This window comes from Amblyomma maculatum, chromosome 5 (assembly GCF_055883805.1).
Source record: "Amblyomma maculatum isolate TAMU_Amacu chromosome 5, ASM5588380v1, whole genome shotgun sequence".
Classification (NCBI taxonomy): domain Eukaryota; kingdom Metazoa; phylum Arthropoda; class Arachnida; order Ixodida; family Ixodidae; genus Amblyomma; species Amblyomma maculatum.
The window spans coordinates 125,332,565-125,347,833 of NC_139348.1; the positions used below are offsets into that span (position 1 = coordinate 125,332,565).

The 15,269-nt window shown below is 45.3% G+C and overlaps 1 protein-coding gene across 1 annotated transcript in view; it reads left to right on the forward strand.

The window, feature by feature from the left end:
- LOC146189447 (uncharacterized) overlaps positions 1-14,464 on the forward strand; it is a 36,889-nt gene extending 22,425 nt beyond the window's left edge. The window contains exons 13-17 of the mRNA XM_084604257.1: positions 3,403-3,700; positions 4,197-4,506; positions 5,957-6,095; positions 7,210-7,446; positions 9,434-14,464. Of these exons, the coding sequence (XP_084460383.1) occupies positions 3,403-3,700; positions 4,197-4,506; positions 5,957-6,095; positions 7,210-7,446; positions 9,434-9,723 (1,274 nt within the window). The 3' untranslated portion in view covers positions 9,724-14,464. The remainder of the gene's footprint in view (positions 1-3,402; positions 3,701-4,196; positions 4,507-5,956; positions 6,096-7,209; positions 7,447-9,433) is intronic.
- Positions 14,465-15,269: the final 805 nt, after the last annotated feature.

The window sequence follows — 15,269 nt, forward strand, 5'->3', positions numbered from 1 at the left end:
AGAGGTGATCTACTAAGCAAGTGTGACGTTAATAGGGTGTTGGCATACAAGAAAGTTTAAATATGAATAAATGAGTAGTTACCTCAGTGTATAGGAATGCCTTCCAGCTAGTTTCAGTTGCAGGCATTCAGTGGGATGCAATTTAATGGTTTTCATTCCTGCCTGCTTAGCAGATTTGATGTTTGCCGGCACGAAAATGAGCATCAAACTATGTACCATACCATACAAGGAGGATGAAATATCATGTCTCCTAAGCTGAGGCTATAATGATCAGCTTGTCAGATGCTATGCTCAGGTGGAAAAAAAAAAAAACTAAAGGCCAGTCCAGGCAGGTTTCACTCAGAAATCTTTACACCAAATACGCTAAATTGGGGCAAGCGAGACAAAGCCTACGTCATCCTGATAATTACTAGGAAAACTGCTCTGAACTTGCTGCTCTGGAAACGGGGCTATCTTTGCGGACGCGACATTAGTTATCACTGCCGAATCGATGTGTTACAGGGCAGCTTCAGTGGTTTTTTTTCATTTTTAGTTACTGAATGCACCACATTCCTTGGCGAGCAACAATGAATTATTGCATGGTGTCCGAATTTCGTAAAATGCATTGGGGCAGAGAGGAAAACCTGCAGGGAAACTTTTTCGAAAATATGAGAATGTCCAAAAAACTACAGAAGTTACTCTGACGAAGCCCTCTCATGACAAGCATGGCTGTCACATGGCACTCATTTCTTATGTCGAAAAGTTTGCACTAAATGGACTAATTAATAAAAATTAACGCCGGAACAGTCTTCTATAGTACACTTTTATGCCCTATGTCAGAGCCGCCTTTAGTCTAGTGAAGGTTTGGCATGCGATTGCGGGCCACTGCCCATTTCTTTCACTTAGAAAGCACGAGTGTGCGCATGCATTGAGATGGAAGCTGATTGAGAATCTATGTTGGCACGATTCTGACTAGCCTGACAGTTACACCTAGCACGAGTCAAGTGATCAAAGGTTGCATTTAATTATGACTCGAATGTATCTTGGTGGTATGATTCACATGCTCATATGCTGCAGTTTTTGCTAATGCGGAACGTCGCATCTGCTAGAATGTAGTAGTCTTTGCTGAGAAATTATTAGTGACAGCTTGCGACGAGAGCGCATGCCTTTGCTAGGGGTGGGGAGAAGCAACAATGCATCGACAGCACTTCGCGCAGCATTGTCAAATTTTGGAATGAAATGGTTGTGAGGCGTGATCTTCCAGTCTACTATATAGAGAATCGTGTTGTTGGTTCTGTGGCAAGGTTAGAAAACGGATGGTTTAGCTCTGTTAATAACGGAATACCGCACAGCAGCAGGGCGTTTTGACAGGATTATGTCCGCTGCGTCTCAGTTGTTAAACGTTATCTTGCTGTGTTGATCAGGTGGCCATGCTTATAGACCAGACCACAAATTCCGAGAGCACTGCAAAATATGCATCGGAGAAATGTGAGAGTCTGAGCGTTGCTGCTGTGCACGGTACATCGCGTGCCCCTTGATGAACACATCCAGCGTTTCGTTGTACGCATCATAGTTCATCTGTGTTTTATAATTGGTATACAGGAAAGGAGAGGTGCAGTATCTGTCACACTTGTTTCTGTGGACACCTGATGTCCCCGGAAAGGTCAAAGGTCAAATCTGCTTTGGACATCGGGTTTTTGCGAGAATGTGGGTTGTAGTACTGCAGCATTAAATATGCATGATTAATCGGTGCACGCGACTTGGGCAGTAAGTAGCAGCACTTATAAACATGCTCCAGAGCAGAGTGATGTTCATGCCACTCCTCGCAGTTCTCTTGAGGTGTTGCATCTTTTTTAATTGGGTGTGAAATAGAATGCATATTTCTCTGTGCTAAAAGAAGTGGAGCATACTGCGGTAGGGCAAAAAGCGTCAACAGCTCATTGAGCATTAATTAGTCATTAGTTTCTCAGTTGGAGGATACTGGTACTTGCATAACTTTGTTGCAAGCGAGCACTGCTCTTGGGAACGTTCTGTAATTCGATATTCGGGGGTACACAGCCGTATTGTGCATTCAACTGCTACGTTGACCTTAACTGTACTAGTCCAGTTTTGATTGTAAACAGGAGCACTGCATGGAATTGCTGCATTTGTACTTGTCTAGAGTTGTTCCAGTTATGCAAACTGAGGGTCTCGGCGCTCCGCTGTTTGTTAAAAAAAAATGAAGCACGCTGTGTTGTGCGTGGTTGATGCACGCTTTGTGCACACTCCAGACAGAACAGCCAAAGACGGTGCTTCAGCCAGAACAGGGACTGATGAAGACTGGCCTGGACTTGAAGTCGACTGTGTGTTATTAATTTGTTCTGAGTGAGGCAAGCACGAATGTGCAAGAACGTGCGACAGAACTGACTGACTTAAAATTGAAGAGGATTTATTTTAGAGATTTGATAAACCCATTGAACCTCTCCGGAAGAGGAGTGAGATCTACACATAAGCACATTTGGGCTGTTGTATTTTCATGTACAGGGCGTTCCGTATTTATCTGTCCGAGTTGTGTGAAATTTTAATACGCAAACAACTCGACTCTTTGGGTTGAATTGCCAATCTTAAGGTACTTTGCGACGATCTACATAGAACTTGCCCGAATTTTCTAGTATTAGCGAAAAACTGCAGTTGTCTGCCTGTGAACTTTTCATGGCTAACAGGGCAGCCGATTCGTCAGGCTGCACCATCCTACGAACTACAAGGCAACCAGTATTGTGCACAAGACTCGGGGGGCCTTCAAGTTAGCCAGATGGCGCAACCTGTCGAATGGGCTCCACAACGAATAGTCTGCCGCAGATGACTGCAGTTTTTCACTGATTCCAGAAAATTCACGGAAGTTCTGATGCTAATTTACTTATTCAGAAACGTAGACCATCGAAAACTACCTTGTGATCGGTGTTTGAGCCTGAAGAGTCCAGTAGTAAATGCTGAATGCCCTATATATTACATATGTGTGCTCTTGCAGTAAACACTAGCAAATTTGACAAAGGTTTCTTCTCTTCACTTTATAGCATAATACTTCAATGCAGAGGTCATGTTAGGTGCCTTGTTAGATGCCTCTGTGCCAATAATAACAGACTTGACAATGCAGCACTGAGACGGTTCTAGTTTTGTTTGCTAACTTAAAAGGTTTTGAAACTAAAAGCTATGTGCACTAGAATTCTTTTAAATCAATGTCCAATTGCTGCAATGTGCTGCAGAGTAGAAATTTTAATTCTGCAAAATTGCTTCAAATTACATTTTACCGGTAACATTCCTTAGATTGGCTCCTGAAGTAAAGAAACAAGGCTGTGAGGGGAAGACCTTTTTATGCATCGCAGTTGGACAGGCAGTCTGGTGTGTGCTCGCTTTTTCTAAAGCTGTACTTCTTTCAACCACCAGGCGACAGCAGCGACGAAGAGGGCCTAGTGGAGTACGACCTCAACGACATTTCCTTGGTCTTGGACAATGCTGAGGGCCAGGGGGCACTGCCGTCTCCACGGTCAGCCTGGCCCCCTCTGGAGGACTCACCAGTGTGTGGAGAGGAAGAGGAGATCCTGACGGTGAACACGCTCACCCACGAGATAACCGTGAGGCCAGCGGCTGTCATCTTCGACGGCCGGGAAGTGCTGGCCGGTGTGGAAGAGGACGAGGGTGATGCCAGTCCCCTAGGAACGCCCGAGCGGCAACAACGCAGCAGGTTTGTTGGTTTGGAGCCGTGCCTTTTTCTTTTTACAGCGATCCCTTCAGATAATGACAATGGAGCTCGAAAAGAGTGTGTTCCATCTTTACACGTACCTTCAGAGTTGCGGGGGCTCAGGTTTTCTTCTAATTAATAAGCATTGACTTTTTAGTGTTTTTTTTTTTTTTTTTTGTGGGCTAAAAAAAAAAAAAAGGACAGGCTTAATAAAAGGCGTGAAAGGCTTATCCTCATATGCCTTGTTTCTACTGCATTCAGTGAATGGGTATGGGAGGCACGTTGGGTCATCTCTCAGACATTTTTCACGTGGACACGTGAAACTAAAGCCGTTGAAGAACTTTCAATGTGACCGTTCACATGACAGATGCTTATTTCTTGTAGCCCAATCGGTGTGTCAGTTGTTTGATCGCACAGTGCTTTCTTCTCTCAGATTGTACTCCTTCAACATAATCAAACCAATCTGGGTTGCCTCCTTAACTCGTTTGGGTGCCTGCAGGCGTGCCGGTGAACTGGACGACGATGCGGAGGACACGGACGACACCAGCAGCACGGGAACGTCGTGCACTTCCACATCCGGGTCTTTTGAGTGCCTCGCCCAGGAGGAGGCAAGAGGGGAAGAGGAAAGGGGCAGGGCAGTCAACGACACGGTGGAGGGCACGGTTATGCCGTCTGCCGCTGTGAGGCCACGCAGCCTGGAGGGCAGCCCCGATGGCCAGAAGTGCGCCAGCACATGGGACCGCGGGGCCACGCCCACCAAATCTGCCCTCAAGTCAGCCAGTAACCGACGCCCGCCAAGTTCAGGAAAGGTGAGCGATTGCGAGTTAACGGCGAGACGTACTCCACTGGTGGGCATTCGGTATATTTAGTTTAGCGCTACTGCCACCTGCCGGGCTGCGTGACTACTAATTTGGCTCACCGGTCCGATAGTCATGCTAGGAGCTGTGGATGCGACGGTCACACTGAGAGCTGTAGATGTGAGCAAGATGAGCTGAACCCGTTGCGGCGTGGCGTCTACAATTGTGGGCGTGGCTCTTTGAACCTTTGATTCTACGGCATTAGAACGCCCATTTATAACAAGAGTGTCTGGCACCGATGTGGGATCCCTTTTTCTTCTGGCACTCTCTGGGCCGGAAGGTGCACCTCCCTCGTGCAATCATCCACCTGCCACACACATAACCAATGCCCACTATCCAAATGCCTTCACCCATCTCCTCCATCCTCACAAGGTTCCTCCTGGCACCCACCTAGATACCCCTTGGACTCTCGTGGTACAAACCCATGATGCAAATCCTTGGAGAGCAGAGAACTCGTCTTCTTAAATCTTGTTCTGTGCCCAGATGTTCACGTTTTGGCCCCCAGATGACGGGAAATCAGTGCCTGCTTTTGGCTCGATGTTGCCTCAATCACCAACAACGGTAGCTAGAAGCATTTCATGCTTAAAACAAAATAAAGGAAGACGTGAAGTCCGGCGGTGCGTCGAAAAAATGGACTCTCTAGTGCTGTAATTTTTTTCTCATGCTGTGGAATGCTTACTGGAGTACATTTGTTGGTTTGGTTGCAGGAGAGTATTTGGACGATAAAGAAAATGATTGCGATCAGATATAAATCTGTTTTACTGAAGAATAGGGCTGCAGTTCTATCAACATTGAAGTGCGCAGCATGCCTGAATTCCGAAACTTTAGCCATTTGTGTCATTTTCCAAATATTCACATGCACATTTTCATATTTGACATACTAGTACAGAACATATTAAGCATCTGAAAAGGTTATGCTATGCTTAAGTTTGTGTTATGCACGTCAGGCCGACATACAGCACAATGCACCAAAGCACTTTCAGAACACATGAATTCCGAGAGGGGAATGTCTAGGCATTGTGAAAATGACACCACTGTTGCCAGACTATGATAGCTCTGCGGTTAGGACATTCAACTGCATATCTCGGGGACACAAGTTCGATTGCAGCCACAGTGGATGTGTTTCGATGAGGGCGAAATGCATTGCGCCTATTTACTGTGTGACACAGAGATTACCTAGAGCCCTCTATTATGGTCTTCCAGCCAATGTCACTTTGGGATATTAAACCTTATTTGCCAATACTTAATACTTTGTAGTGTGTGATCGTCAACTGGCTGGCTTGTCAGCGCATTATCACAGGGCGGAGTGAAGAAACCATTAAGAATAGGCACTTATTTTCCCACTTTGTTGCACCTTCTGTCGCTGCTCCTACATCCTTTCTTGCCATTCTTTTTGGTGCAGGGCTCGACCTCTCTCCGCAAGACGGTGTCATTCCACGATGTCATCTCGTCGGTGCACCACTACGCAGCCGATGAAGAGCCGCCCCCGTCACCACCTCCATCTGCTCCTCCTTCTGCCCTCGACTATGCCAGCCTCAAAGGTAGACCTCGATTATATGACATCGGCATTGTTCAGAGTTGTATGCAGAAGTTTGAGGAGGAGGAAAGGGTAGGGGTGCTTTCTGCCGGCAGTGGTGAACTACTGATTCCGCTGTTCGTGTGCGGAATGTTTTGAGTGGCCATGCCACGCCTGACATTGCGGAATACTCTAGAGCTTAGGAAGTAAGAGGAACGAAGGTGGAACATTCTCTGCCGCAAGCTGCTATGCTGAAGGTCACGTTATGCAGCTCTGCCAAGTGTCGGCAAACGTTTTTACCTGCTATAGTAGGTCTTGCTCGTTATCAGTGCTATATGCATATACTAGCACTAAATTTTTTGAATTGAATAATGATAACAATAATAATAATAATAATAATAATTCAGGTGAGCCTGTATTAGCAGGGACACCTGAGTAGAAGCAGATTACCTTGCGGGTGGGGAATGGTGTGGTCACTGGAGTTACAATGTGTGCCAAATCAAGACCCTTAGAATTCACATGCTGCCTGTTGAATATGCTCGCGCTGGCCAATAAGCCTCTCTTGAGAAGGTGTTCATTCTTACTCGAAAATTTTGCAATTTGGACCGCTTAAAATGGGTTATTGGACAGGGACCAGTTGCAAATAGTACCATTTGTCAAGTGGGGCCACTTCCTAGTTAAAGCAAAAACAAAATGGCATCGAGACAGAATTACATATACTTTTATGGAAGTCAAGACAAGCACACAATCACGAGAAATCAGTATCTATGCATCCACTGAGAACACTTTTGTTGCTGTTGTTTGTATAATCCTCTTCGTGGAACTCTCAAACTGGAACCAGTGAAGCTTGCCTATCGGGCAAAGTTATTTCGTGCATTTTCGCTCCGTAGTGATAGCAGAAATGGTGAGCACAGTTTAGTCTGTTAAACTGCCAACAGCTGTTATTATAAATGCAAATTTATATGCCACAAGTGAACCTTGGTGAGACCACTTCAACTCCTACTTGTATTCAAGTAGGGATACTTGATTTATTGCCTCTTCCACTCTCTGTATAAGGCCTTCATTTTCTGGAATGTGTTCAGTGTTTGGTCGCTGCTTGAGGGTTGCGTGACGAAAGGAGTGGTGGCTGGTGCTCGCAGACTGGGAGTTCCCCTTCTGCCTGGATGAGGAGTTTCCCGAGGCCAACGGTGGTGGGAGCAGTAGCAGCGAAGACGAGTCTCCCCCTAGGGGTCAACAGCGGGGATCACTTCACAGTCTCCCTGTGCGTCCGCGGATCACCAAACTGGGGAGCAGCTTTGCAGCTGCTCCACTGTACTGCATTGCGGCCCTCTCCAGCGATGACCTCCCAACCACTGATGAAGAGGAGCTGAGGACAGGTGAGGAGGCGGCTGTTTTAGAAGCTTCTTTCATACTTGGAACTACGTGTGGCTTCCACATACTGTTCTGCGAAGCCTGAATTACGCCATCGGTGACAGTTAATGCGAGTTGCAGGATTTTTTTTTTTGTACTGTTGAGCTGTGCTATCATATGGGAACTAGTGTAATCTGGATTTATAAGCCTCTGTGTACCAAATTTCTTGACATTAGTATGAAGTATCTCAGTCCTCAGTGCTCCACTCAGCCACGGTGTTGCATTGGTTACGGCGCTTGATTACTGTGCTCAAGGATGCAGGATTGAATCCTGGCCACGGTGGCCGCCTTTCAATGGAGCCGAAAAGCAAGGTGCCCGTGTGGTGCACGTTAAAGAACCCCGGGTGGTCGAAATGTCCAGAGCCCTCTACTATGGAGTCTCTCATAACCTGAGTCGCTTTGGGACGTTAAACACTATAAACCTAACCAAACCAAGTTCCCAGTACCGCCTATGTTAAAGTGTGTGTGATTGTGTGTGTACTCGGGTAAACAAACGTGGCAGCAGTCGATCATTGTATAGCTAACTCGCTTCGCTTTGTGGCTGTTAATTTTCTGTATGCTTGTGTCGTTACTATCTCCTCGGTCCGCTGTTCTTGTTTGCTAACTAGCCAAACAAAGGCCTAGGTCTGTCAGTCTTGGTACCACGAGAAGCATAAGTGGTCTCTCGCACATGAGACAGTTTTGTTATAAGAAGGACGTTCCTTCATCCGCTGAGGCCGAGGGTGAAGACTGAAGGTTCATCAACCAGACTATGCCTACTGTAGGGCAATGACCTCTCTCATGTTCCTCCAATTAGCCCAAGAACATAGGCTTAGGTCTCATTGGTGACATGTGATCATCTGCTACATTGAAGTTCGGTCTAACTACAAGAAAGTTTCGTGTCGATGAACTGCCGCAAGAGAAACGTCTGCCATAGCACCGAGCATGTGCTATTGAATGAGTGCTTTGCGCTCAAACGCCATCTGCTCTCATCTACATATTGAACACAAGTTGAGCGCCCGTGGCCATTGAAGGAAACTTGTGTGTAAGCTGCAAACTTTCAGATTATTGATAAATGCACAACAGCCAGGAAAACGAAGAGTTGAGTTGCAGCAGCAAATTGCTTTTAGGCATAACAGCCGTAGAGGTAATTAAGGTAGAAAAAAAGAAAAAAACAGTGATATCCAGAAGGCAATGACTGCAATAGCAGAAAGCTTCTACTGACCGCTTCTAGATGGCGCGACAATTCATAGGCACCCGAAAAGCGCATATTAAAATTAGCCACTTTTTGAAGCGGAGTTTCCCAGGTGGTATGATCTCTGGCTTTAATCGCATGTGTGCTCTGTGCTGCATAGTTCGAGTGTCCGCAATTAAGACTCGTCACACATTCTCTATAACACACTTTTAATGTGCAGACTAACACCGTAATATGGCAACGTTGCCCCGGTTCTATACCAGCCAGCTCCACGGAAAAATGCCTAATGAGAAAGAAGGCCAAGAGGCAAGGAACCTCTTGATTTAATGCATAATGTTGTGCTCTGTTGCACGCTGCAGTTGCTACTGGTCCATTTCTATCGTCCACTCTGGAGGCAGTCTTGCTGCACAACAACCTTAGGCTCTTGCTGTTGGCGCTGCGAAACTGTGCGACGTGATGAACAGGGTTATGCGTGAGGAGTAGCCATCGGTTTCTGGCTTTCATTTTCTATGCCCCATTGCTGTCATGTCGTGACACCAGCCTAACCAGAGTTTCGCAGCGGCTTTTGCCTGGCACTCTTCACTCACTTCACTGCTGGAGGCAATGCAGGAATCATCCGCGCCTTAATTTTAGTGAGCGATTGTTCTGGTGTATTCTTGCATCTATCTGGGCGAAGATTATTGATTGCAATTTTTCATACATCAAACCATATCGCACTCTATTTTCACATACTCAATTTAATTTCCAGCTAATATTTTTTTTGCTTGTGATTTCATGCAGAGCCATCCCTTGCTGATGAGCCGAGCGAAGACCTGCTGATCAACCAGCGCCCCCCATGGGACTCTTCCATGAGCGACCTGTCCAACTTGGATGATGTCTCGGACGACGCCGACTCCATCCGGTCGGACAGCCCCATTGCCAAGCCCTCCCCCACTGCCCCCTTGGCGACAGCCAATCACAGCATCGACCTCAATGCTAACAACTTCCGCCTGCCGCGACACACGGCCTGCGAGGACTCCAATGCCAACAGCGACAGTGGCGCGAACTCTGCGCCGACCGCCGCGCACTAGGCTTAGAGCAGCGGCCTGTGGAAGGACAGTGTTGCTTTTGGATCAACTGCCCGCTTGCGAAGTCTCCGTTTAGCCAACTCAGGAAGGTGTTGTTTTAAGCCGGGGTCGGAAAAAAGATTGTTCATGGCCGTCGTGATGGACTTTAAGGGTGGTTCTCCCAGTCTCCTGTCATTGCTTCAGTGATGCATTGCAGGCTGGAGCTGTCAGATGTGACGTTGCAGTCATCGTTTGGTACTGTTTTAGTCATTTCGTGTACATAAGGTAAGCCGAAGGAATGACAGCACGAGAGTCTTGTGCCGTCAGAGTTCGAGGATTTGTGCCAAGAAGCGATATGGTGTGCAAATCCCAAGGGAGAGAGAGAGAGGGGAACGGTTAATAACTGGTGCGAGAACAGTTTCACTTGGCTTGTATATATTTGAACCTGTTGTTGAAATAGCATAGCAGAATAGAAAAGACATCTCGGGATTGTCTGTCCCTGCATATACAGATGCTTAATCCTTTGTAGGAGTAGAATTAGCAGAACTGGGAGCTCAAACCTGGTGTTTCCGAGCCTCCGGCTAGCGTAGAGCCACCTGAGACGCCCTTCTGCTCTGTTTGACCAGTCATGTACAGCCAGTTCCCTCCGGCACCCCCCCATGTCATGTCCGTCCTGCCATTTACAGTTTCCCTCCAACATCATCTCCATTCCTTAGTATCAAGCCGTTTCTTGTCATGTTGTCTATTTGCCAGAAATGACGCACACCTTGTCATGTCATCTGCCCCAGTGTTTGGAGCCTCTTATGAAGTCCTCATCTTTTGTGTATGTGTGTTTTTCTGTGTATGTGTGTGCGTGCGTGCATGCATACAAAACTGGAGCTCTAGTGAAATCTTTATGTTTGGAAGAGAGCACACACTTCGTGGATAATTATTCCAACGAAACGGAACTGATTGGTTGAAGTGTGTCAAGAGGTGCTCCTTTAGTACGAGGATAAAGGCCACAGGATCATCTCTATCGTGTTTGGGATTTGCTGAACACCGTGCGGCAGGAGCATGGGTCCTTTAATAACCTTGATGTCACTGGATTTACGGTCATCTTCTCTACAACACCATGCTTGCCGATAACCTCTGCATTGCACTGTTGTAAGCATTTCTGAGCCTTCCTTAATCTGGTTCATGGTTCTCAATATTGTGAAGAGTGATGCATCAGTCACAGATGTGTCACCATGGTATTATAATGGCCATTGCTGACATTCACACTTTCATTAATATTTAAGTGCCGATGACCACTCAGATTGGAGCTCAAGGACTACAGACTAGCGTGCATCCTTTAGATGCTTGCCGCGCGGCAGCCATTCTACTGAGGCCAGGCTACAAAAAAGTTTGCACGTCGGTCTTGCTTGGACACAGATTAGGTGTTTCCCTTAAGCCTGATTGCCACTGTAGTACACTCTGCCCGAGTAAAGCCATGTAGCTTTCTGGAAGCAAAAACGGATTACTCAGCTAGTGGTCAGAGTAGCAAATATTTGCTGATGCACTGGCACATTTGCTGCACTTGAACCCGGATATATCAAACACGGATGTTTTGGATCATAGGCAGTGTCAACTTAATTTTTCCGTTGGTTGTATATATTGAATGACGCACATCACCTCGTCAAGTTCAGTTTGTGTTGACGGGGCTTCTTCCGTTGCGCCTAAAGAATGATGCATGCATTCTCAGCACGCTGCCAGGTGTACCATTTTTTATGTATCGAATTAAGGATATATTTTGAATTATTTCCCAATCTCCTTGAAGTTCGATGTATCTGGCTTTGACTGTATTCTTACAGTGCCCGTTTCGATTTTTAAACAGCCAAACGGGGACTGTAGGATGTGTTATTATGCACCTGTTATGCTGTACAGCAAGACACTCATTCGTTCAGAATTTTGATGTGCAGGTCGACGAAGCTAAGCTACCGGAGTGAGCCCACGTTTAAAGAATTTGGAGTATGTCTCATGCACCATTCATTTTAATTGGTAATGCCAACCTGTAACAGCCACAGCCGAACAAACGTAGGAAGCGCTTATAGGACACATGGTTCAAGCAAGGTTTTGTGGTGCGAATGTTTGATTACCCTGAGGTACACCCTTTGTCAAAAGTTTAGAGCCCAGGGGGTCTACTTCTGAGACATACCATTGTAGTGCATTGTAGTGTAGGCTTGTAGTGCATTCGCAGGTTTCCAAACTTGCTGAAGGCAAGATTTTTCGTCTTGCCCTCTCCAATGGCTAGGACTTCCATGGTTGTTGAAGAAGTCATAATATACAGCTTCATTCTGGGCTGGGCTCTAAACTTTTGACAAAGGCTGTACATTGATTCGAGGGCAGGAAATGAGGCCCGTTAAGGTCTCCTCTTTTGGATGCTATGTTGATGAAGATAGCGTATATATATATATATGGATAGTACTAAGCAGGTTCAGGATGGCTGACTGTCGCATTCATTGCTGGAAGAGCCAAGGTGTTGTTCATTGGGAGAACTGGTCCATTTGTTTTATTTCCCGTTGGAACTGAAACTGCAGAGAGATAAGGTTGCAGAAAAAAATTTACGGTAAAATTGGCGTCAGATCAGAGGTCATGAAACGCCTGCAACAGGCCTCATCACTACAGGTTGTAAGCTGAGGGAAGTGAGAAAGGGAAGGGAAATTTTTCAGTAAATTGCAAGTGTTTTACACATTCGGTGGAGTCACTAGACAATGGCCAATTTTAAATACGGTGCAAGACACTTACGCACAGTCTCTTAAGATTTGCACTAGAAATTGCACTAGAGATCCTTCTGTAAGAATTTAGAGTAGGTAAGCACCATGTTAACCGGGTAATGGATGGGTGGTGAATGTTCAAATGTAGCTGAAAGCTTAAAGCTTTCCTTGCTCTTTGTTTGGGCATCTCCCAGCCCTTTTTTATCTCAAATTATTTCAGTGATTCCCATCGGTGTTTTTTTTCTCTCCTGCCAGTCGTCGCAGTCCTTGAAAACCTTTTTTTTTTTTTCACTTAATTGTCGACCGCTTTGGACATCTTTGAAATCTGTAGTATCTGTAGATTTCTGGCCGACATAAATGCCAAGGGAAGTAAGCCTGCCAATCTAATACCGTAGTTGAAGGGCTTCACAAGCGTGAACGTGCCGAGAAAGCCTCAACTTTGTTCTTGAGCTGCGTTGTGGTGCCTCTTAAGCCTGTAAATATGCTCGGTTGTGCTTTTTTGTATTTGTTTTTTCTTTTGCTGCTTTTCGTTTTATGCGTCTACATCAGGGAAGTGGCCAAGTTGGATTTTACTGAAGAACCCTGCTGTGTTATTATTTCTGGGGATGTTGTTTATATTACAAGTATAAAGATTTTTTGCACAGTGAGCAGTTCAGGTTTTACTTTTTTTTTTCTCAGTCAGTTCGAAACAATCTTTAAGTGTACACTTCATTTGTTGTGGCAGAATTTTTTTGTGTGCCCATGAAACGCTCGAGATGTCTTGCTTCTCCAGCCGTCAGCTCTGCATTGTTTCATGTAGTGGGTTCTATTAAGGTTGGATACATGTTTGCTGCAACAGTAACTCCAAAGTGGCTTGTTGGACGAGTTGGTTGAGCATTATTTTAAAACAGCGCTAGAACATGGACTGATAGAAAGAGAAACACAATTTGTGTTTTTCTTTCTTTCCGTCAGTGTTTGAGCTCTGTTTTAAAATAAGGAACTCCAAGAACTTTCTTGGGGCCCATTCCCTTTGTTTCCTAGCCTCTGACGATTGTTGCCATAGCAACAACACAGGATGTGGTTAGTGGAGGTGTATAGGCTGCTTGCCACTCTGGGAGAGGATTCATCCCGCTAACTGGCAGGACCTTGTGTCTGCAGGTTGTCCACGTCCTCCCAAGCTTGTGTACTATATTGAAGTTTTGTGAGACCTGTCGTTACTAACTTTTGCATTGTCGTCGCTGCGCAGTAGACAGGCCTTGGCATTAAATCTGGATCTGAAAGTTAGGGCAGATATGAGATCTGCAAGAATTCTCCGCCCATTTTTGTGATATGTTGTGGCTCCATACGTTATAATTTCTTGTCCCTTGATGCATGGCAATGTATTTCACTTTTTTTAATTGAATCAGTGTCCCCTAAAATTTTATTGGATGATTGACTGCACTGCCTCCTTTTATTTATTGCTTTATGTGCTCGAAATAGGGTTTTCCCTGCTTGTTTTGGTTGTAAGGAAGTTCGAATTGGCCCACGCTTCATTATGCGAGCCAGAATTTTTACCTCGGTGCTTGCATTACACAAGCATTTCTGTTATGAGATAGTCACATGTGGTCAGCGGGCACCGCTTCAGTATTGCCAACTCAGGACGTGAACTTGCGCTTGTGTTAGCTTCCACACTTGCAAAGCTGCTGATGGTCACGGCTGCGCTTAGTTGTGGGAAGCAAGTTTTCAGTGCATACCATTGTTTTTATTTTCATTTCCTCTTGGGCTGAATTGTTCACAACATTTATGTGTACGACTTCTATGGACCTCATGCTTATGCCTGTTAACCAGCCTGTGCATGCACATGCCAGTAATCTTATTCTGAATTATGCGAAACGGAGCTATCTGACCATTGTCTGTATCGTAAAATCAAGTGGCTTTGGAATTATTTGAATCAACGTTGTTACCTTAGCGCTGTCACTCGTTACATGGTATAGTCTCTCAGTATAATTAAAATGCTCACACATTGAAATTCCTTTCTTGTTTTGAATAAGATGACTATAAAGAAGGTATCTCCATCCCTGATTTTGATTTTATTTGTGGACTGCCATTCTGCTGTATCATTTTAGGATTTTTGCGCATATTTGTGTGTTGCACAAACTAGTCTGTACGATAGTTTGCAGAGCCTCAAATTTTTGCTTACGAGGTTGGATTGCGGGGTTGATTTGTTGAGGTAAAGTGGATACTGCTGCTCAAACTGCACATAATTAACTTTCCCTTTAATATTGTATGTTGCTTTCCATACTTCAGCCTCTTCTGCCAAGTGCTTTAGAATAGGCTTGGCAGAATTAGACTGGGGCTAGGGTCCATTATTTAGGCCTCTATGCATTGTAGCAAAACTGCACAATCAAAATTAATACGTTTCTACACCACCATAGCCAAGCATAAATAAACTTTGAAGCCTCCAAGCATTATAACGAGCAACTGCTTGTGCTGATGACAGGCTAGTGACACTCGTATGCTACGGACCTTCCATTCCCAAATTATGCACATTGTGGCTTTAAGTTTATGTTTTACGAGATTCAATTGCAGCTACACGAGTATCCATTTTTCGATAAAGTAGACTTGCTTTTTTCTTTCATTTGCAGTGTGCAGATGTGTTTGTGAATGCAGTCTGAAATGAAGAAGCCTGTCTGTTTTTTGATCCATGATTCTGTTTCGCCTCGTGCTTAGGAATTTGAACGTATCACCCTTCCATAGTCACAATTCGCCTGTGCACAGCAGTCGTACAGAAAACACATCCGTCTCGATACTTGTACATAGTGCTTGTGGCTCCCAAGAGCCTTTTGTCGCCGGAGAAAGTTCAGGTTGTGCTTATATTTA